Source organism: Silene latifolia, chromosome 11 (genome assembly GCF_048544455.1).
Source record: "Silene latifolia isolate original U9 population chromosome 11, ASM4854445v1, whole genome shotgun sequence".
Lineage (NCBI taxonomy): Eukaryota > Viridiplantae > Streptophyta > Magnoliopsida > Caryophyllales > Caryophyllaceae > Silene > Silene latifolia.
This window is the reverse complement of record NC_133536.1, coordinates 71,581,019-71,603,261: the sequence shown is the minus strand read 5'-3', so window position 1 is coordinate 71,603,261 and position 22,243 is coordinate 71,581,019. Positions and strand designations below refer to the sequence as shown.

The 22,243-nt window shown below is 39.5% G+C and overlaps 1 protein-coding gene across 1 annotated transcript; it reads right to left on the bottom strand.

Annotated features, from left to right (window-relative positions):
- Nucleotides 1–210: 210 nt before the first annotated feature.
- LOC141613540 (uncharacterized) lies at nt 211–1,176 on the bottom strand. Its single transcript, XM_074432277.1, has one exon. The coding sequence runs from the start codon at nt 1,174–1,176 to the stop codon at nt 211–213; it is 966 nt and encodes a 321-aa protein (XP_074288378.1).
- Between the last annotated feature and the right edge of the window lie 21,067 nt (nt 1,177–22,243).

The following is a 22,243-nucleotide window of genomic DNA, read 5'->3' as shown; positions in this document are numbered from 1 at the left end:
GTGGGACACATCAATGCTGTCTTCGACGAACACCGCATTTGAATGATCCCCAAATGGATTGGTGACATTATTGGGCTTCACAGTGGGTATTGGGATTGTTCCATTCTCAATCATATCTTGGATTTCATGCTTGAGGCGGAAATATTTGTTTGTATCGTGCCCCTTCCCTTGGTGGTAGGCACAGTATGCCTCCGGCATGTACCACTTCGGTCATTGTTCCAAGGGTGGTTCAGGAGTTGGGCCACTTTGGTTTAGCTTCCCTTGGGCCTTGAGTCTTTCAAGTGCATACGTATAAGTACACCCAATGTCAGTAAACACTCTTGGAGTAGAGCGTTGTGGTTTCTTGAAAGTTCCTCCTAGGAAATTAATAGCTTGAACATGATTAGCACTAGTAGTTGCTTTTGATTTAGAGGAGGAAGCCCCAGGGTATCCCTTGGGTTTAGAAAACTCCGCCGTACGGAGGTCATCTTCGATTTTCCTCCAAATTCGAGTCAAGTCTTTGAATGTGCTAAAGTTTTGATATTTTAGCTCATTACGGTAAGCTGGTTGCAGATTGTTTACAAACCTATTGACCATATCGACCTCTTCGGATTTCTTGGTCAATTTCACGCTTTCAGCGCGCCAACGAGCCAGGAAATCAGTAAAGCATTCCTTTTCTCTCTGGGTCATAACTTCGAGAGTCCTCATTGTTGTCTGGATTTCAGCATTGTCAGCATAATGCCTACAGAACTCAGTAGTTAGATCTTCGAATGTGGGGTAATTCTTTAGATCTAGGTTGTAAAACCATGCCCTTGGATGTTCCTCCATGGATTGGGCAAAGATAGCAGTTAGCATGCTCGCAGGCAAACTCTTCAGAGCAAGGTGCTCCTTATAGGACCTAATGTGCTGTAGAGGATTTTCAGTTCCCTTGAATTTAGGGATATCTGTGAGCACGAAGTTCTTAGGGAGCTCCTCCTGGATTGGGGCATAAGCCCTAGCATTCTCGTAGTGGATGCTCTCCCCTTGAGAGAGCTTCAGTTGGTCTTCCACAAGCTTGAATCGCCTTTCAAGCTCAGACATTTCCAGGGTGGTGGTTACAGTAGTCTCCCCACCTACCTTAGTCTCAACTGCAGCCAAGCGAGCTGTAAGCAGCTCCAAAGTGTCGTTCATCTTAGCCAATAGTGCTTCCGTTGACATTTTCTGGTCTGGGGCGGCCTTTGACTCAAAGACAGACTTAGATCTGGGAAATGAGCTAAGTGACTCACTTGTGCAAGGTCAAAGTGTAGGAGAGAGGTTCTAGACCTAACTAGGACTAAAACCTGACTCAACTGACTTAGACTGGACTATAAATAGACTTGATATAGACTTAGCATAGACTTGACATAGACTTGGTGCGACTAAACTGTGATCGAAACCATACATGGCTCATTGGTTTGGAAAGGGGGACGCCCCATAGTGTCTTAGATGGGGTGTTTTTGTGGCTTAGACTTTGACCAAGTGGTCGACTTACTTGACTTGGACCTAAGAGGTGACTTAGGTAACCCACTAGGGTTGTGTTCTAGCCTAGATAAGCTTGGTTCACTTGAACCCTAGATAAAATCAAACATGGCTTAAACTAGAGCAACCAGACTGGGCATGACCCAACTGACTCAAACTCTATTCTAGGTTTGGGTTAGGTTTGGATTATGGTTTATTGGATTTTAAAATTGGAAAGGAATGATTCGAAATAAGCTTTTAAAATGGGCAGCATGCCGTTTTGTAAAAGGCTTGATTTGGTCAAAATTCTAATCCTAATTCGGCAGCACTTTGACTTGGAAATGATTCTTTTTTTCAAAAGAGGTAGGTTCAAAAGTTCGGGATTGAAAAGAGGTTTAAAGATTTGGACCTCAGTAGGTCCAGAAATTTCGAAAATAAGGAGTGGACAGACCGTTTATTTCGAAAACATTGATCCAAGGATGGGTTTTGAAAATGGACTTGGTTTTGAAGACAGACTTGGGAAGACAAGTATCACTTAGTCATTCACATATTATGGATGTTATGCATGAGCCTAGACTCTTCTAAGTCTCGGTCGGTCTTCTAAAAGAAGGTCTGTGTCAGTGATCCCACGAGATTAAAGGAGTGGTCTCCCCTCATACGCACGTTGCTATATGGTAGGTATGGCACTTGATAATCGCATGGAAGCACCTTTGATATTTAAATCAGACACATTGGACGTAATCCCCTTATCTCGAGCTTAAAAGAAAGCTCTCGAGGAGGATGGTCCGAATCCTAAAGTCTCGAGTGATTTATGCATGATTAACATAAAAAAAAAATGCATGTGATAGATATTCCTAATAGCCATTGTTTTACTTTTCAAGTTTCACTGTCCCCAGCAGAGTCGCCAAATTGTTAACAAGGGAATTTATATCCACTTTATGTTTATTATTTCATATTAAACCCTTTTGATTTTGAAAGAGTCGCTACTAAATTTTTAAATGGAATTTAGAAACCAAATTGTAGATATTTTAAGTTCTTGTGAGATTACGTGTTGGGAAATCTATTTTAATTTCATTAATTAACACCCAACCCCGCCCGTAAATATAACGTTCTCTAATAAATAAAACGATGGCTATTATGGATACGTATCTCATGCGAGTATGCAATCATTGTTTTAAACCCTAACATGTGAATTTCATTCTATGTCGATTTAATGCATTTAACTTGTCAAGTTATTTTAGCATGTGAATATTGGTTTAAACTATTCTAGTAAAAAATAAGCATCAAGCAGAAAAAGATTAGAGTATTTCCTACCCTTTCGCGGCGCTGCATAATTTGTTAATTTATTGCAATAAAGATAACAAACTAATAAACAAGCAATTGCAAAATAAAACAAAACAGACCAAAAGAAACGCCCTAATGCCGTGAAGAACTACACGGTTTTCTAGGTGAAAGGGATTCACGCTTAACCTATTCTAAGTCAAGTTGGATTGTTAACATGTAATTTAAGATAAGATGCAATCGTAACATATTTAAACCCAACATACAAGCATATGATTCAAATTAATAACAATCGATAAAATAGGACGAAAAGGGGAAGAGGCACACGGCCCTAGGGTGCATACTACACGGTTTTAAGACGGATTCAAGACAAGACCCATGTTTAATTCTTAAACATGTGAATATGATGTAATAAGACACTAGTAACAAGCATACTATAATCAAGAAGATGCTCTGAACATTCTATTTAGATATTTACAAGAATAAAGAAACTAAATTAGAGATGCATTAGATTAAATTGCAAATTGCCAAAACAAATTAGGAAACTTTCCACAAAAAAGAAAGTGTCTGTGCCACACGCCACCCAAGGTTACGGCTTAGGGGTTGAGTTGCTAGGTTATTTAGGTCATCGAGTGTTAATAAGACGGTGTTAGGCACGCGGTCTTATGCTAGCGAGAAATAAGTTGAAAGATGAGAAAAGATTGATTAATTTAAAGAAAACCAAGATTTTCAAGATTCAAGGTTAAAAGTTGCCTTTAAACATATTCTATATGTCTAATGAACTCGTATGTATGACCTATTGTGTCTAATTGATTAAATTACCAAGATTTGTTACTCCATTGAATTGGGAAGCTCATTATGTTATAAGGTTAGCCACAAGACAACTATTTAACTAAAAAGGTTATAAGATGAGTTAAAAATTAATTACAAATCAAAAACTAAACAGATTAATTAAAAGGGCATGGGGACGTGTGATACGGACAAAGTGAGAAGAAAGAACAGTAAATCAATTTCATCAATTTGCAACTCAATCATGTTCATTAAATGGACCTCTTACAAACACAGGGACATGTAAACAAATAAGGCAAGGCAAATCGATCACTTCAGACGAATTAAGCCCTTTCTTATTCAAATCAACACAAGTGTTTCTAAGGGTATTTTAACTCATACTCATATCTATTATAATATTAGATTTAAACAAAAACCAAACCAAAACAATAATATACAATATGATGAACAAAAGACATAATTAAAAGACATAAACGAAAAGGGAGAAAGGAGGATGTTTTTGGCACCCTCAACCTACATGTATCGTTGTCCGTTGTCTTAAGTCGTGATTTGAATGCAGGGTTTTATCCCAAGGGGCCGTCGTCGACGAAAACAATTGAATTGATTGAAAGGACTCTCGGGTACACGTTTGAAAAAGGTGTTGTATGCGCAACGATTTTCAAATGAACACCACGACTTCGATTCTCAATATTTTTGAGATCCGAAAGAAGTTCTGGAAACTAGATCTATGAAATTACGAATTTTATAAAGAAACTTAGGGTTTAGAAAAGAACTGGGCACGGAAATCGAGAAACAAACCGATGCAGAAACTTTAAAACAAGAAAATGAATCCTTGTTTCCAAGTTGCTACTTCCTTTTACTTGCTTAAGTTTTGGGAGATTTTTGAACGTGAGTATGATGTGAGGGGACTAATATTTTTGGATCCTCTGCTAGGTTTGAGGTGTGGGGGTATTTATAGGGATAGAATTAGGGTAGAAGTAGGAGAGGACAAGGAAGAGTCCAACCGTGTTCCTGCTTAGCCCCACCCGGTTTCTCTCAACTTCTTGATAGGGTTTAGGTTTGTTTTTGATAGATTTAGGATAGGTTCTTATTATGGGGAGATAGTAGGATAGATATTGATGGGAATAGGATTTGGAAATAGGGAATTAGGATCAAAAGAGGACCCGAAAAATAGCTCAGCAAAACCGTGTGGCTTCTACCGTGCGGCTGTTTTGAGTCGGTTTTCTTGGATCCTTTTTGGGCTTTCCTTGGGTGTTTTTTGTAGGCTATAGTAGGGTGGTAGTATGGACTAGGAATATGTTTAGGTTTGGGCCAAAATAGGTAAGGTTTGGGGCTGTTTTAGAACCTTAAAAGACGGTTGCGCAAACGCGAGCCAAAATGGCATGGTTTCGGGTATGGGGTTTTGGATGGGTTCGTTGAGGGGCTAAATGGGGGGTCTACCTGGGGTGGTTAGGTAGGATGGGTAGGCCGGTTAGAATACTCAAAATTCGTGCCAATTCGCAGAAAAAACGGGCTTGACAAATGTGCTAAAACCGAGTTCTAAATCGCTTGTTCAAACGAGTTTTAAACTTGATTTTCAAAGCATTAAAATCCAATTATTCAAATAACACATTTTCAAATTGAATAAAAATATCTCATTTTATTTTCAATAAAACAAGAAAAATAAGATAAATTAATTCAAATTAAATAAATAAAATGAATTTCTTTAAATGAGACGGTAATCAAACGGTTTTTTAAATCGTTAAATTACAAAGATTACTCTACTTTCAAATAAAATAAAATCAAGAAAATAAAACTCAAATTATAACAATAAAATGAATTTACTAATTGAAAATATTAATTCAAATTTCATTTAAATTAAATAGAAAGGATGAAAACATTAATTTAAATCTCATTTAAATTAAATAATAGAATTGTCATCGACAACGGCCATTTTACATCGTAAAACGAACTCAAATAATGACACGGTCAACTTAGCAAATACATGTTTTCCTATCATCATCGGGTGTTTTGACGGGATTTCTATATATGCCAATATCGACAGATATGGGTATCTACATAGACGAATATCTATAATAAGACTAATTGAAAAAGTTAAGCCCAATAAAAGAAGTGAATAGGCAACCACATTTATTTCTAGGCGGCTAGCCTAGGTGTAAGGAGCCGCACTTTTAGCCGCACAATCCCAAAAAATTGCGCGCGCGATCCTTTTATGTATTTTTATTTCTGTTTTTAGTTTCATTTAGTACTCCAAGACTACTTCCCGCATGTCGAATCTTGGAGTCCCGTTTTTAATTTACAATACATTTTTAGGTGTTTACAAAACATATCGCTATTCTGCACAATCAATGTATCCTGCTACAGGACTCAAACTATCAAATTTGACTCTATGAGAGGTGCTAGTCTATTAAAACCGCTTCTCATCTTTAAGCTTGATATTCCTTTCCTATTGCTTTCAATAATCCTATTGCTTATTTTTATTGCTTTTGTGTGCCGGACTTTGATTATCGTGACTAGGATTCCCGACACACCTCAACCGAAACCGATTACGAATGCACTAGTGATCCCTCACTAGTGCTTGAATTCTCTCTTTCACTCTTGTCGTGTGATAGACAATGGTGCGCCGTATTGTTGGCCGGGTTCGATGTGGAGTTCACTTATCGATCGGGAGCAGCGAATAGGGTTGCTGATGCCTTAAGCCGTAGGTGTGATTTATCTGCACTGCACATAATTACTCACTTGTCCACTACTACAGTGGTCACAGCTATTCGAGCTATGGCTAAGGAACACCTCGACCAAGACCCAATGGTGAGGACTCTGAAGTAGTTGGCCTTAGAAGGGAAGACTCGCAAGTTTTGGATAGAATATGAACTTCTATTCACGAAGTGACATCGGATCTTTGTTCCAAAGGTGGCAGGATTGAGGAAGATTCTCCTACAAGAGTGCCATGATACCTTGTAGGCGGGTCACCCGGGATTGCAGAGAACTTTATGCTTATTGAAGAGAAGCTACTACTGCCTAAAATGAAGGATGGTGTAATGGAGTATACAAAGACCTCCCTCATTTTCCAGCAACATAAGGGAGAAAAACAATAGCCGGGAGGGCTGCTGAATCCGTTGCCAGTGCCAACACGGCAATAGGAGAGTATCTCGATGGACTTTATCTCTCGGTTAGTGAAGGTAGGGGTATTAATTGTGATCATTGTCATTGTGGATCGATTTTGAAATATGTGACCTTCATCCCCATTCCTAAGGCGTGCAACGCTGAAGAAACAGCCACGATGTTCTTCAGGCATGTTGTTAAATATTGGGGATTGCCTCAAAGTATAGTTAGTGACCATGATCCTCCCTTAATGGGACTATTTTGGGAAACGTTGTTCAAGGTGCTGGGTTCCAATCTCCGGATGTCCTCAAGTTACCAGCCCTATATGGGTGGCCAGACTGAACGATTCAATAGCATGTTTAAAGAGTACTTGAGGCACTTTGTGGAGGCAACTCAAATGGAGTGGGTGAGACTCCTTGATGTTGCCCAATTTTGCTTTATTGTTCAAACGAGCTCTACGTCCAATAAGAGCCCGTTTCAGCTTGTTACAGGTCAACAGCCGTTTTGCCTCCCACAGTTGCAGATACATATGGAGGCCGGACAAACAAAGCTCACGAGTATGTCAAAGAATGGAACGTGAATGCCGAGATTGCTCGAGCTTACTTGGAGCAAGCACCTCGCCACATGAAGAAGTAGGAGATGAGAAACGGAGACCAAGAGAGTTCAAAGTAGGCGACATGGTCATAGTGAAGCTGACCAAAGAGCAGATGACATTCCTCCAGGGACGGGACAAGTGACTGGTGCGAAAGTACAAAGGCCCCATCTAAATGATCCAGCGGATTGTGGAATTAGCATAAAAGCTTGCGCGGCAATGTCCGTTCCAATCAACTTCCAGCAACATTAACTGACTTAACCAGCCATGCAGATTTTAAGCAATTCTGAGAATGACAACAAACTAGGTGGGGGAGAGTGTAAGGAGCCGCACTTTTAGCCGCATGGTCGGTCCGCTTTGAGCTTAGATTTCGGTTACTTGTCGTTAGGAGCACCTAGACCAAAACAATTTTTATAACTTCACAAACAACTCTACTATTAGTAAAGAGGCAAGTAAAGGTCGGACCCAAGGGACGGGTATTGATGTAGGATTTTCGATTGCCAGTAGTGGTGTCTAGGGGTGTCACAATTTGGGTTGAGATAAGAAGATCACTAAACTAAATAACAATAAAAGTAAACAAGCAAGATGACTAAAATGAGATGTAAACAATTGATTAAAAGCACTAGGGTGTCATGGGTTCATAGGGGATTCATGGGAATTGATCATACAAACATATTCTCAAATTATAAGCAAGCAATTATTGCTGTGATAGGATCGAGTTGGTTTATATCTTACAATCCTAGGAAGGTTTGGGTCCCAGAGCCGAATCGATTAGATTGTACAACACCTACAAGTCGACTTAATCCTCCCTACTCAACTATATGCATGGTCTAATGAGACTCGAGTTAGTTTATGTCTTACAAGTCTCATTGAAAAGGTAAGTGATGGGTAAAAAATGCAAGCATTCATAGGCTCGCATTTCATCAAACATAACATGTGCATAAGTTGAGATCACAACAAGCAAGCAAATAAATTATGTGAACATATTAGATTAAGCACGAATCATCCCCTATGTTGGTTTCCCCTAATTCCCCATTAACCCTAGTTAAAAGAACTACTCACTCATTATCAAGTTTAACATGTTAACAAAGTTGTCAATCATATCAACAAAGCAAAACATGATGAATAAGTAAAGATGATTAACAATAATTAAAAAGGGATTAAGAGAATTATACCTAATGATGATTCCAAAATAATAAGAAAAGAATAATAGAAGTACTTGATGAATGATTGGAAGGTTGTCAATCCTCCAAATAAACCCAAATAATCTTCAATTACCCAAAATAAAGGATGAACAATAGAGAAATTAAGGAAATGAGATTTGTATTAATACTTGATTAAAAGTTGATTATAAGATTAAAGAGAGATTAGAATAATATAAACTATACTAAAGATTGATAAGAAGAACATGATAATCTAATTAGCATAATGGGGTATTTATAATGCGGATTTGGTGCACAAATTAGGGTTACTAAGGGCTTAAATGACGATTAAGTCCTTAAGAAAAGTTGAGGAAATGATCCTCTCGAAGAAAGATGCGAGTCTCCTTTTTGCTAGTCTTTCGAAAATATGCGCATCCCGAGTAGAACAAGAAGAAGCCGGGCTGCACTGAAGAACAATCTGAGCGTCCAAAAGGTCGGAACAAGCGGATTGTGCAGGTGGTGGATGAGCGACTTGGTAGGTGGAACGAGCGGACTGTGGAGTTCTTGGACGAGCGGCTTGGTGCTGGGACGCTCAGATTGTGGCTCTTGGACGAGCGTCCCGATGCTGGGACGAGCGGATTCCAGTCCAGTGAGCTTTTTCTTCTTTCCTTCTTTTCTTCTTCCAACAATCCTCCGAGATCTTGTCAGAGATGCAAGGATCTTCTTCATCATTGCCCATCTACTTCATTATTTACAAAGGCCTTCTAGTCTTGTCTTTACTTTGATGCTTGGTCATTAGATTCGATTAATTTAGCTCTATTTTGCCATGAAAATGCAACGTTTGCACTCCTCTCCTACCAAGTGAACAAAACCTCAAAGAATATGCAAAACAAAGGACTAAAGATAATAAATAACCCAAATATGCACTAAAATGCATAGGAACGAGGCTAATTCGGGGACTAAATATGCTCAAATATTGGTCACATCAAATATCCCCAAACCGAACCTTTGCTCGTCCTGAGTAAAGAGGTGACAAAACTAGGACCCTTATTTAAACTAACCTACTAATATAGCCGACATGAGACAATTAGCGGGTCTCACTCCGCCCCTTCAACTCACAACAAGACAACCATGAGGTAGGATGCCTTCTTGCAAGGCAAGGTGGGTCTTGCCAAAATGGCGACACATCCAATCGTTAAAGCACACAAAATCAAGCAATGGATGCATCTACAAAAGGAATAGCCACTTTCCTCATCTAAGTGGCGGAAATTATCTACAAGGGAAGCAATTCAAGGGTACACACTCCTTCATAGATATGGTTTCATCAAACTACTAAGCCTAGAAGGATACCAATAAATCACCTCCAAATTGTGTCAAGCTAGGGTACCTTTGTCCTCAATCGTTAAATGCTTTCGTCAAGAGTAGACTCCCTATGGTGTTAAGCTATATGCCATGATGCAACAAACATTTATGTCCTCAATCGTTAAATGCCTATGTACACTTGTCAAGCTTCCCAAGTAGATGGTTTCACAAAAATTTTCCCAAATGCAACTATATGCCATGATGCAACTAACATTTATACATCCTAATGCATATGTTTCTACCAACTAATATGCCAAATAATCTAAATGCAATCCTATAATCACATTTTTTATACCGCATCAATCAAAATAAAGCCACATAGTCATTAACATAAAGAGGAAATAAGAGATTGGAAAGATCATACCATGCGGTCTTCAATATCCTCATGTCTCGGATGTGGCGTAGTCGATCAATGTGAAAAAGGATGAACAAACACAATATATACAATACAATATATATACAAGACTACACTACAAAAGAAATGAACATGTTTTTGGATTTTCAATTTTTCAATTTTTTTGGTTTTTTCGAAATTTTTTGATTTTTTTGGATTTTGTATAAAAGTCAAGTTAAAATTTCCCATCCCCACACTAGTATGGGCATTCTCCTCAATGGCCAATACGATAGGAAATTATGCAATGAGAATGCATGATTTTAAACTAAATGCAAACTATACTAAACTACATTACATGATGCATGTGTTTTTGTTATGGCGGAGAGCATAATTTAGATTAGCTCCCAATGCATATGTGATACGTGCATTTTATATAGTCTTTTTAGGCCTTTTTATGCACGTATTTCTATGTTATTATCGTAGTTTATGCTACGAAATGCCCCGAATATGCTACTTTGGTGTGTTTTGCTCTATTTGCAGGAATGAACCAGAAAATAGTGAAATCAAGCCTTTTATCGTCCGTTTAGCATGCATTTGGAGGAAGAGTGAATTTGGAGCGGAATTATAGCTGTCTTGGGATGCGTGAAGCTGTTTCGGGAGCTAAAAGGACAAGTCAAAGCTAAACTAACGAGATTATGAGATGCTGAAGTTAGATTCTACTCGATCGATTACTTAACTAGTCGATCGAGTGGTTTTAGATCAAATAATAAGTCGATCGAGTACTTTAGTTGGTCGATCGAACAGTTGCTATTTAGTGTTTAGTCGATCGAGTACTTATTTTACTCGATCGAACGGTTTGAGCTCGGATTTGCTCGATCGAGTTGTTCTAAATCACTCGATCGAGTGGATTCTCTTACGGGCTTGGGCTTTTTGCTTTATTTCGTTATTAGGTTAATTAATAATCCTATTTTCATATAAATAGGAAGTTAAGACGTCATATTTAGGGGGCTTCTCCTCTCGGTTTTTACCACATACGTTACTTTTACTGCTGCTACTTTATTCCTCTACTAATTCCAGATCTATTTCTGTAATTCTTTCTTTCCCTCTTCTCTTTAATTTATTTAATGTTTATTATTCTCCCTTCCCTTGTTCTTGCTCTTTTATTTATGTCTAGCTAATCTCTCTGCTAGGATTAGGTGATTCAATGGACTAATGTTAATTACTAATTAGGTTATTAGATTCGTCGTTGTTGTTTTTGTCTTTGTTGTTAATCGCTGCCTTAACTGTATCCTGCTAGTTGATTCGAAGCAATTAGCCTTTTAATTTAGGTAAGCCTTGACCTAGACCGAAAGGTTGGAAGGGGTGAGACCCGCAGTGAACAATAGGATGCTTTAGTGAGGGCGAAAGTTAAGCTAATAGCATTTTAGGGTGAATTGAGACCGAAAGGAGATATTCATTGCCCCTTAGACCGACACATCGACTGATTTGTAACCTTAACTGTGATTAACTGACGTTCATTGATAACCTGAAATCCTAGTTCCCTCTTTCTTCTGCTAATTTCTCTTGTCTTTATTTCTCTTGCCTTAGTCTCTTTAGTTTAGTCAAAACAAATCAAACCCCCAACTTGTGACATAGACAGACCGAGTAGACAAGTGAATAGTGACCGCCTCCCTGTGGAGATCGACCCTACTTATCGCTAGCTTCTGTTAGTTATATTTAGGTATTTATTTTTGGTACAGAAATGACCGTATCAAATTTTGGCGCCGTTGCCGGGGAGGCAACTATTTATTTATTTGTTTAATTCTGTCTGTTTTTAGCCTCAGGGGATTTTTTTCCTTGAGGCCGTTCTAATCTTTTTCTTTAGTGCTGTTTTGATAGGCCTTACAGGTTCTACCTAGACAGTTCTAGGTGAAAGATCGTCAAAGGGAAGGCTTGAGTACCTTTGACCCGTCACCTATGTCCCATTATATGGCACAAAGTGATTTCTCATGGGAGATGTGGTGTTTGCGAGCACAATGCGCCTTTTGCATGGCGAGAAATCGACGAGGTCCTCGAGTTCGGGCTTTAGGGACGAGCTAGCCATTCCTCTCGTAGTTGTCTTTGCCCGCATCTACCCTATCAACGAGGCTACCAAGAGCCTCCGTTTGTCTGGCCACCGCAACAACAAATTCCTCCTGATATACGGAAAGAAGAGATTGCGGAGCTAAAATCTTTGCTGGAGACACTTGCACTACAAGTGCAAGAAGGTGATAGAGACACTTGTTCGCGATTTGATAAGCTCGAGTCTGAAATTGCTCAGTTAGCTGCTGAGTCGGATAGTAGGCAACCAGAAGAGGTATACTTTGCCGAGAGCGGTTTTTCCCGTGAAGAAACCGTGTTGCCCAATGCTGAGGATGATTTTTATGACTAGGATTACGAATTTCTATCATATTTCAATGCCTTACACGAAGATTTCAGCACTGTACAGGAAGAATCACTCGATCGAGTGACTTATATTAGTCGATCGAGTGAATTTCCAGAAAAAGCATTCGATCGAGCTGTTCAAAGCACTTGATCGAGTGAAAATCAGGAAGAAAGTTCTCGATCGAATGACAATTCTACTCGATCGAGTATTCTGGCCAGCGAGAGCATTGATTCGTCATGTGGGTTTGTTCTAGATGATGATTTTGATGATGATAATGGATACGGTGAATCTTTCCTATTCAAAGCCGAGTTGGATGCACTTGAGGCTGCGATTTACGGGCTGAATTCAACTGAAGAGGGTGACGAGGAAGCAGCTAAGTCGGTAATTTCTCCTAGCACGGAAGAGGTAATAAATTTCTTTATCTATGATTCCATCGTTGAGAGCAACCAACCCGAGTAGTAAACGATAATTCTACTATTGTTTGTTTGAACAGTACAATTCCATCGTCGCTGTTTTACTCGATCGAGCACTCTTAATCTACTCGATCGAGCACCTGCAAAGAGAGAACAACTCGATCGACCACTATTCCTCTCGATCGAGCTGTTTTGGATGCCCTTTGACTTGGATTAGCTTCTTGTGACGATATTTGAGCTATTTAGCGACCTCCCACGTTGCTGGCTGGTTTGGGGAGGTCCCTTATTCGCGCAGTCTTGTAAGCTTTCCGTATTTACTCTCTTTTTCTCCTTTAGTTTGCATTTCCTTTCCATGTTCTGGTACAATGAGGGCATTATACGGTTTGGTTTGGGGAGGTTATGCATCCATATCTGTGTCTGCATATTGTTTTTATTGCATTTCTGTTATCATATTTAATTTAAGTATGCATTGTTGTTTATTTTCATTAAAAAAAAAATCGAAAATTTCAAAAATTTCACGTTTATTTTAGCATGTAGGTTGAGTCGGAACGGTAGATTTCAATGATGAAACTGCACTGCAATTGTCTCTTTGCTTAAGCCTTGCATTGAACTATATATTCTTTTAGCATTGTCTTATTGCATATCTACGAGTTTATGTTAAAATTTAGCTGAACGAATAGACTTGACCTGAAATTTTGGCAACCTACTTATAAATTCTAAGGAATTAGAGCCGTATAAACTGGTGTCATTTGTGACCGATTTCATGTAGGATTGTGAGTAGTTACTCCTTGCATAACATGTTCATCAATTTGCACATATATGAAATTCAAATGCTTTTTGCCGTCATACATTCGAGTTAGTGGTTGGTGTCACATGCAGGGAGGTGCTTACAAATTTCCCTTTTCTTTCATTTTTACCCATTTAACTCCACATTAGCCAAATTTGCCTGTTGACCCTTAGCTACATTCCAAATCTAGCCTGCCTTGTCAAGCTAGTTTAGTGTATGTTTTGCGGTATATTTTTCATTGTGCCAAGTTTGGCTCGTATTCTGTTGATTCGGAGTTGGTAATCTAAGAAGAAAGGGAGGATGATGAAAAAAGACGTGAAAAAGAAAAAAAAAGAATTTGCAAAAGGAATTCGGAAAAAGAAAAGAAAAGAAGAAACCGAAAAAAATAGAAAAAAAAGATTTCGAAAAAAAAGAAGATGTTGATTGGTTGACGGTTTCACTCCTATGCTTTATTTACATTTATTGAGGAGTATTTTCAGTTCGGTTTGATGAGTTTTGTGCCAAATGAAGGGCATATGTGCTTAATTCATAATTGAGTTGGAAATGGATGTTGTCATATGGTTTTGTTTAGGTACTAGCTTGATCACCTATACCTCCACATTCCCATAAATGTTTTGCCTTTTCTTACCCATTGCCTCACTTTACCTTATTTTTGTAAGCCCTCGGCTATGACAGGACCTTGTTGGGTTGGAATGTATGTACGGTAGTTAGAATTGTCTATCATATTAGTTGCATGCATGTGTATGTGGGTCGTAGTCTAGGTGAGCGACTATTTTTCTTTCTCTCTTACATATATATGTTCATCCTTTGCTTCATGAGAGAAGAGTGACCCGTGAGAGTCCAATTTTAAAGGTCTTGCAAGGTCGACGGTTCAGCTTTATTATGAACATCTTACAACTCGTTTGCATTTGACTGTTTTGCTATAAGTGTTAGTTTGCTTGCATTAAATTGGTTTAAGTGGGCATTTGTAGCTAGCTCTGAGTTATCTTTTCCGTTCCATTAGTTTAGATTTAGTTTACTCGAGGACGAGTAAAGGTTTTGTTTGGGGAGATTTGATACGTGCATTTTATATAGTCTTTTTAGGCCTTTTTATGCACGTATTTCTATCCTATTATCGTAGTTTATGCTACGGAATGCCCCGAATATTCTACTTTGGTGTGTTTTGCTCTATTTGCAGGAATGAACCAGAAAATAGTGAAATCAAGCCGTTTATCGTCAGTTTAGCATGCATTTGGAGGAAGAGTGAATTTGGAGTGGAATTATAGCTGTCTTGGGATACGTGAAGCTGTTTCGGAAGCTAAAAGGAAAAGTCAAAGCTAAACTAACGAGATTAGAAGCTGCTGAAGTTAGATTCTACTCGATCGAGTGGTTTTAGATCAAATAACAAGTCGATCGAGTACTTTAGTTGGTCGATCGAACAGTTGCTATTTAGTGTTTAGTCGATCGAGTACTTATTTTACTCGATCGAACAGTTTGAGCTCGGATTTGCTCGATCGAGTGGTTCTAAATCACTCGATCGAGTGGATTCTCTTACGGGCTTGGGCTTTTTTTTTATTTCGTCATTAGGTTAATTAATAATCCTATTTTCTTATAAATAGGAAGTTAGGACGTCATGTTTAGGGGGCTTTTCCTCTCGGTTTTTACCACATACGTTACTTTTACTGCTGCTACTTTATTCCTCTATTAATTCCAGATCTATTTCAGTAATTCTTTCTTTCCCTCTTCTCTTTAATTTATTTAATGTTTATTATTCTCACTTCCCTTGTCCTTGCTCTTTTATTTATGTCTAGCTAATCTCTCTGCTAGGATTAGGTGATTCAATGGACTAATGTTAATTACTAATTAGGTTATTAGATTCGTCGTTGTTGTTTTAGTCTTTGTTGTTAATCGCTGCCTTAACTGTATCCTGCTAGTTGATTCGAAGCAATTAGCCTTTTAATTTAGGTAAGACTTGACCTAGACCGAAAGGTTGGAAGGGGTGAGACCCGCAGTGAACAATAGGATGCTTTAGTGAGGGCGAAAGTTAAGCTAATAGCATTTTTGGGTGAATTGAGACCGAAAGGAGATATTCATTGCCCCTTAGACCGACACATCGACTGATTTGTGACCTTAACTATGATTAACTGACGTTCATTGATAACCCGAAATCCTAGTTCCCTCTTTCTTCTTCTAATTTCTCTTGTCTTTATTTCTCTTGCCTTAGTCTCTTTAGTTTAGTCAAAACAAATCAAACCCCCAACTTGTGACATAGACAAACCGAGTAGACAAGTGAATGGTGACCGCCTCCCTGTGGAGATCGACCCTACTTATCGCTAGCTTCTGTTAGTTATATTTAGGTATTTATTTTTGGTGCAGAAACGACCGTATCAATATGCATGGACTTCCCAAACCAAAATAGACATTATTTCTAATGTCAAGAATTTTGGGGGAGTTCATGCACATGGAATGCAATGTATGAAACTAAAAATTGTCATTTTGGATTTTTCAAGTCGGGAACAATAAAAATGAACACCTTAATGATGCCAAGGTGTTAGTCCTCAAATGTTGCTAGGACTCCTCAAACACAAAACAAATATAGTACAATAAATTATCAAAACATCAAATTCTTTTCATGAAAATTAAAGAGAGGGGATAAAGGAAACTTCACTTAAGCCTTGATGGGTGCCTCTTGCCCGCTCCATCTAGCTATGAAGTGATCTCTAGAGATCGCCATCATCCCCCTCTAAGTCACTATCCCAAGCCTCTTTGGATGCATCACTCGCATTGAAGTCCATGAACTCATCTCCCTCACTATTGAGCTCCACCGTATCTCCACCACAAGACTTATCACTCCCTTCGCCTTCTTGCCTATTTGCTCCTTCGTTGGTCCTTGCCGAGTTTGGGAATAGAATGTCCATTTGAGCCCAAGAGGGAAATATTCCCTCCTTGCTAATATTCCCTTGTTGAACCAAACGGTGGAATTGTGGGTATAGAGCATAGTAGCTATCCACGGCGGCTTCATATTGACGGAGATGCATGTCTTGGAGAATCCCCATCACAAAATCGTCTCGAGGAAGGATGAAGGGGTTAGGGTGATTGTAGGGTTGATATTGAAAAGGGTAGGGAGGTATCTTGATCTTTTCATTTTGTTGTTGTGGCTCGTTTTTTTGTTGTTGTTGGTTTGGAGGTGGTGCTTGATTTGCTTGGTTCGGGTTCATGGGGATGAGGTATGACGGGATTTGGGATAGAGGGCCCCTCCTTGGTAAAATTCTCGGTAAACCGTTCATTGGCAAGTAGATAGGGTTACTCCCTTTTGTTATCCATTTGATTCTTTTTTCAAAACCCTCGTGGGTTATCCAATGATGGTGCAAAAGAATTAGCTCCTCATTGATCCTTGTATTTTCCGGAAAGGGAGTGTACTCATTGTTTCATTGAACCTTGGATTGAAGTGTTTCGCGAGTCTTGTAATGAGTCCTCTATTGACGATATGCTTCATCCCATCGTCGTCCCCACTTCGAAACTTAGCCCATTTCTCAAGGAGTACAAGTGGTGCATTGAAATGATATCCACTTCTTCCTTGGATCTCAAGATATGATTCCATGAATACGAGATCAAGCTCATTCACAATCGCCGGATCTCGGCGTGCAAGAATAGTTCCGGATAAGAACCGGTAAGTGAGCCTTAGAATAGGGTTTTGGATGTGAAATGCCAAACATTGCTTGATATACAAAAAGTCTCGGCCGGTCATGGCTCTCCACAATGGTGCTACACTATACTTCTTTGGTCTTGATGTTCGGGTAGGCGAAACATCCAAACCGAGCAGATTTGCAAACTCAACAAGAGTCATCATACATGTTACATTTTCCAATCTAAACTCTATGCAAATTGTTTTGTTCAAAGTTGTGATATTTAGGAAACTTAAGAACACGAGAACAAGAGGTCGGTAGGTTTGCTCATGCAAGTGAAACAAGGTAGAAAGACCGAACAACTCAAAAAGGGCTTCCGTTTGATGGTATATTCCAAGCTTTCTTAATGTTTTATGGCATAAGAATTTGGTAGGAAGAATATTCTTACCAAGTAGTCGGTGAAAGACAAGCCGTTGAACATCGTTCACAAACTCAATATTGGCAAAATCGTCAAGCTTGGTGAGATCCACAATCTCTTCATGATCCCTCCTTATAGTGTTGATGTGAGAAGTAGATGAACTTCCTCTCACTCTTGGTCTTCTTCTTTCCCTAAATAAAGATCCTCTTTGTCCCATTCTTGGATTTAGATTTGGGGATTGATTTGTTGAAATATGGAGATGCTCCTTGTGAATTAGATCTTGCTTTTGAATCTTTTTTGAAACCCTAGAATTTGGAGGTTTTTGTTTTTGTGGGGTGAATGAGTGCTTGAGATATGCTTTGGAGTCATAAGAGAGGGGGTTTTATATTATAAGTGGAAGGAAGGATGAGGTGTCACGAATTGTGTGGTGGGGGAGAATTTAAGTCGCGAAAATCTGGAATAAGAGACGCAGGGAGACGAGGGGATTCGACATCGGGACGCTCGGATTTCTGGGCATTGGGACGAGCGGATTCCTTACGGGACGCTCGGATTCCTTTCCAGGGAAAAATCCCAGATTTTGAAGTAGCCAGGACGAGCGTATGCTAGTCGGAACGAGCGTCTTGCTGTAGTAGGATGAGCGGATTCTATAGGAGACGCTCGGATTCTCTTCCAGCGAGGAATGCTAGAAATTTCTGCTAACGAGACGAGCGGATTCCTGATGCGACGGGCGTCCACATCAAGACGAGCGGATTAGCTCAAGAGACGCTCAGATTTTGGGTCAAAATAAAACAGCTGCTTGTCAGCTCTTATAGGACGAGCGGATTCCCAGTCGGACGCTCGGATTCCTTGCTTGGACGGGCGTCTTCATCACGGGACGCTCGGATTTCTCCTGCTTTTCCTTCTCTTCGATAGAAATGTTTCTCCACACTTGAAAACTAGTTCCTTCATTCATCAAAATCATTAGTTACCCTCCCTCACTTACTCTCATGGCAAGAATCATGTTTATGATAAAAATACAATGAATTTAAAAGTACAAGTAAAAAGGGTTAGTATATTTACAAGTGGTGGTTTAGGGAGGACTCCACCAAACTCTCTTTTTGATGATCTCTTCACGGATGATGAGGCCCGAGGTAGGTGACCTCGACCTCTCCAATGAATGCTCCCTCATAATATGGCTTCAATCTTTGGCCATTGACTTTGAATTTGCTTCCATCTTCCGATTTGATCTCAAAGTCTCCATACTTCCCTACCTCGTTGATCACATAAGGACCCATCCATCTAGAGTTCAACTTCCCGGGAAAGAGTCGATATCGGGAATTGAATAGAAGGACTTTATCTCCTTTGTGCAAGGCTTTTTGCTTGATTCTCTTGTCATGAAGCAACCTTGTCCTTTCCTTGTAAATTTTGGCATTCTAATAAGATTGTAGTCGGAATTCTTCCAACTCTTGAATCTGTATCATCCTCTTTTGACCGCTTAATTTGAGATCAAGGTTGAGAGCTTTAATTGCCCAAAAAGCTTTGTACTCTAACTCAATTGGCAAGTGGCATGCCTTCCCATAGACAAGTTTGTAAGGGGAAGCTCCTATGGGAGTCTTATAGGTCGTCCTATAAGCCCAAAGAGCGTCATCAAGCTTCATGCTCCAATCCTTACGAGTCTTGTTGACAACTTTCTCAAGAATTACCTTGATCTCTCTATTTGAGACTTTAACTTGACCGCTTGTTTGAGGATGGTATCCTAAACCGGTTCTATGTTGAACACCATATTTGGTCAAAAGGGATGTGAGCTTCTTTTCGTGAAAATGCGTTCCTCCATCACTTATGATTGCTCTAGGGACTCCGAATCTTGGGAAGATTATTTTCTTAAAGAGCTTAGTGACCGTTTTTGCATCATCGGTTGGGGTGGCAATTGCCTCCACCCATTTTGAGACGTAGTCTACGGCCACAAGGATATATTTGTTCCCTTTGGATGTCACGAACGGCCCTTGGTAATCGATCCCCGAAACGTCGATGATCTCCACCTCCAGTATGCCCCTTTGTGGCATTTGATTCTTCCAAGAGATATTCCCCGTCCTTTGACAAGCATCACAATAAAGGATGAATTCCCTTGCATCTTGGAACATTGTAGGCCAAAAGAAGCCCGATTGAAGAATTTTTGCAATGGTTCTCCTTGCTCCATGGTGTCCACCGTAAGGGGATGAGTGGCATCCTTCCAAAACTCCTTGAATTTCCCATTGAGGGATGCACCTTTGGTAGAGCCCATCACTACACTCCTTGTAAAGATTTGGGTCATCCCAAAAGTACCTCTTTACTTTGAATAAGAACCTCTTCCTTTGGTTGTAGTTTAAGTTTGGAGGGAGTACTCTTCCAACAATATAGTTGGCATAATCGGCAAACCATGGGGTGATATGTCTCTCAAGTTGTGTTTGAATAGCCATTAAGATATCATCGGGGAAAGAGTCATTGATCGGTGTTTCTCCTTCTTCATCATGAAACCGGATTCTTGACAAGTGATCCGCCACTACATTCTCGGCTCCTTTCTTATCTCTTATTTCCAAGTCGAATTCTTGAAGAAGCAAAATCCATCTCAACAACCTTGGTTTTTCCTCTTTCTTTATCAAGAGATGACGAAGAGCACGATGATCCGAAAAGACAATCACTTTGGATCCAAGTAAATAGGAACGGAATTTGTCCAAAGCATAGACAATGACAAGGAGCTCTTTCTCGGTGGTATCATAGTTCACTTGGGAGAATCAAGAGTCTTGCTTATATAGTAGATAGCATGTAAAGCCCTTCCTACCCGTTGGCCAAGAACCGCTCCAACGGCGTAGTTACTAGCATCACACATAATCTCGAACGGTAGTTCCCAATTCGGTGGTTGAATGATCGGTGCCGAGATTAGTGCTTCCTTAATTCTATTAAAGGCTTCAACACACTCATTAGTGAAATGGAATTGAGCATCCTTAAGTAAGAGTTGAGTGAGGGGTTTCGCGATTTTTGAGAAATCTTTTATAAAACGGCGATTGAAACCCGCGTGACCGAGAAAACTTCTCACCTCTCTAACATTCACGGGAGGTGGGAGTTTCTCTATCACCTTAACCTTAGCTTTATAGATCTCGATGCCCTTTTCCGAGATTAAATGACTCAAAACAATTCCTTCATTGACCATGAAGTGACACTTTTCCCAATTTAAAACGAGACTAATATCATCACATTTTTGCAATACAAGAGAAAGATTATGCAAGCATGAGTCAAAGTCTTTTCCATAAACGCTAAAATCATCCATAAAAACTTCCATTATGGTCTCTAGGTAGTCGGAGAAGACACTCATCATGCATCTTTGGAATGTAGCGGGGGCATTACACAAGTAAAAAAGCATTCTCCTATATGCAAAAGTACCATAAGGGCATGTGAAGGTGGTCTTGTGTTGGTCATCCGGGTGTATAGGGATTTGAAAGAATCCCGAATACCCGTCAAGGTAGCAAAAGAACTTGTTGGAGGCTAGCCTCTCAAGCATTTGGTCAATGAATGGTAGGGGAAATGATATTTTCTTTTTCGCGAAATTCAACTTTCGATAGTCAATACACATACGCCAACCGGTGATCTTCCTTGTGGGTATTAGCTCATTCTTTTCATTTGTCACTACCGTGGTACCTCCTTTCTTAGGTACCACTTGAACGGGGCTAACCCACAAAGAGTCCGATATGGGATATATGATTCCCGCATCAAGTAATTTCATAACCTCTCCTTTAACAACTTCTTGCATGTGGGGGTTTAATCTCCTTTGAGATTGGATGGTAGGTATATGGTCTTCCTCTAGATGAATTCTATGCATACAAAAGTTGGGACTTATCCCTTTAAGGTCATCTAGACTATAACCTATAGCCTTTTCATGTTGTTTGAACACATCAAGCAATTTTCCCAATTGGTTTTCAACAAGTTTGTCATTAACAATCACGGGTTTGGTCTTAGATTCATCAAGATAAGCATATTTCAAATTTGGGGGAAGGGGTTTTAAAGTTGGAACTTGTACCTCACTTTCCTCCATTGAAGGTTCATTGAGAACTTGTTCCATTTCCATTAGACACTCCATTCTCATGGCATACTCAACTTGTTCTTCAAGCTCACTAATCTCATCATACTCAAACTCCATGATAAATTCTTATTGCTCTTCGATTTGTATGATGTCTTCTATAATTGCTTGCTCTTGTTCCATGGGTTGATATGCTTCCACAAGGATGTTATGTACTAATTCGGATTTCTCATGAGTAAGTTCTTTGTTAGCTATAGCGGCCTCAAGAAGATCTACCTCCAACTCCCAATGCATATTTTTGGCCTCACTTGCTTCCAAAGCTTCCAATGCTTGCATGGGGTCTTTGAAGAAAGGTATACTCAAGTGGTCCTCAACAAAACAATCTATAATATCCATCTTGCAAAAGATCGAACAACTCGAAAATAATTATAACGAACCTTGAGGAGTTTTACTTCCCCAAGGCAAAGAAAGACACAACTAATAACAATCAAAGAAAATCAAATCAAGTTAACACCGTCCCCGGCAACGG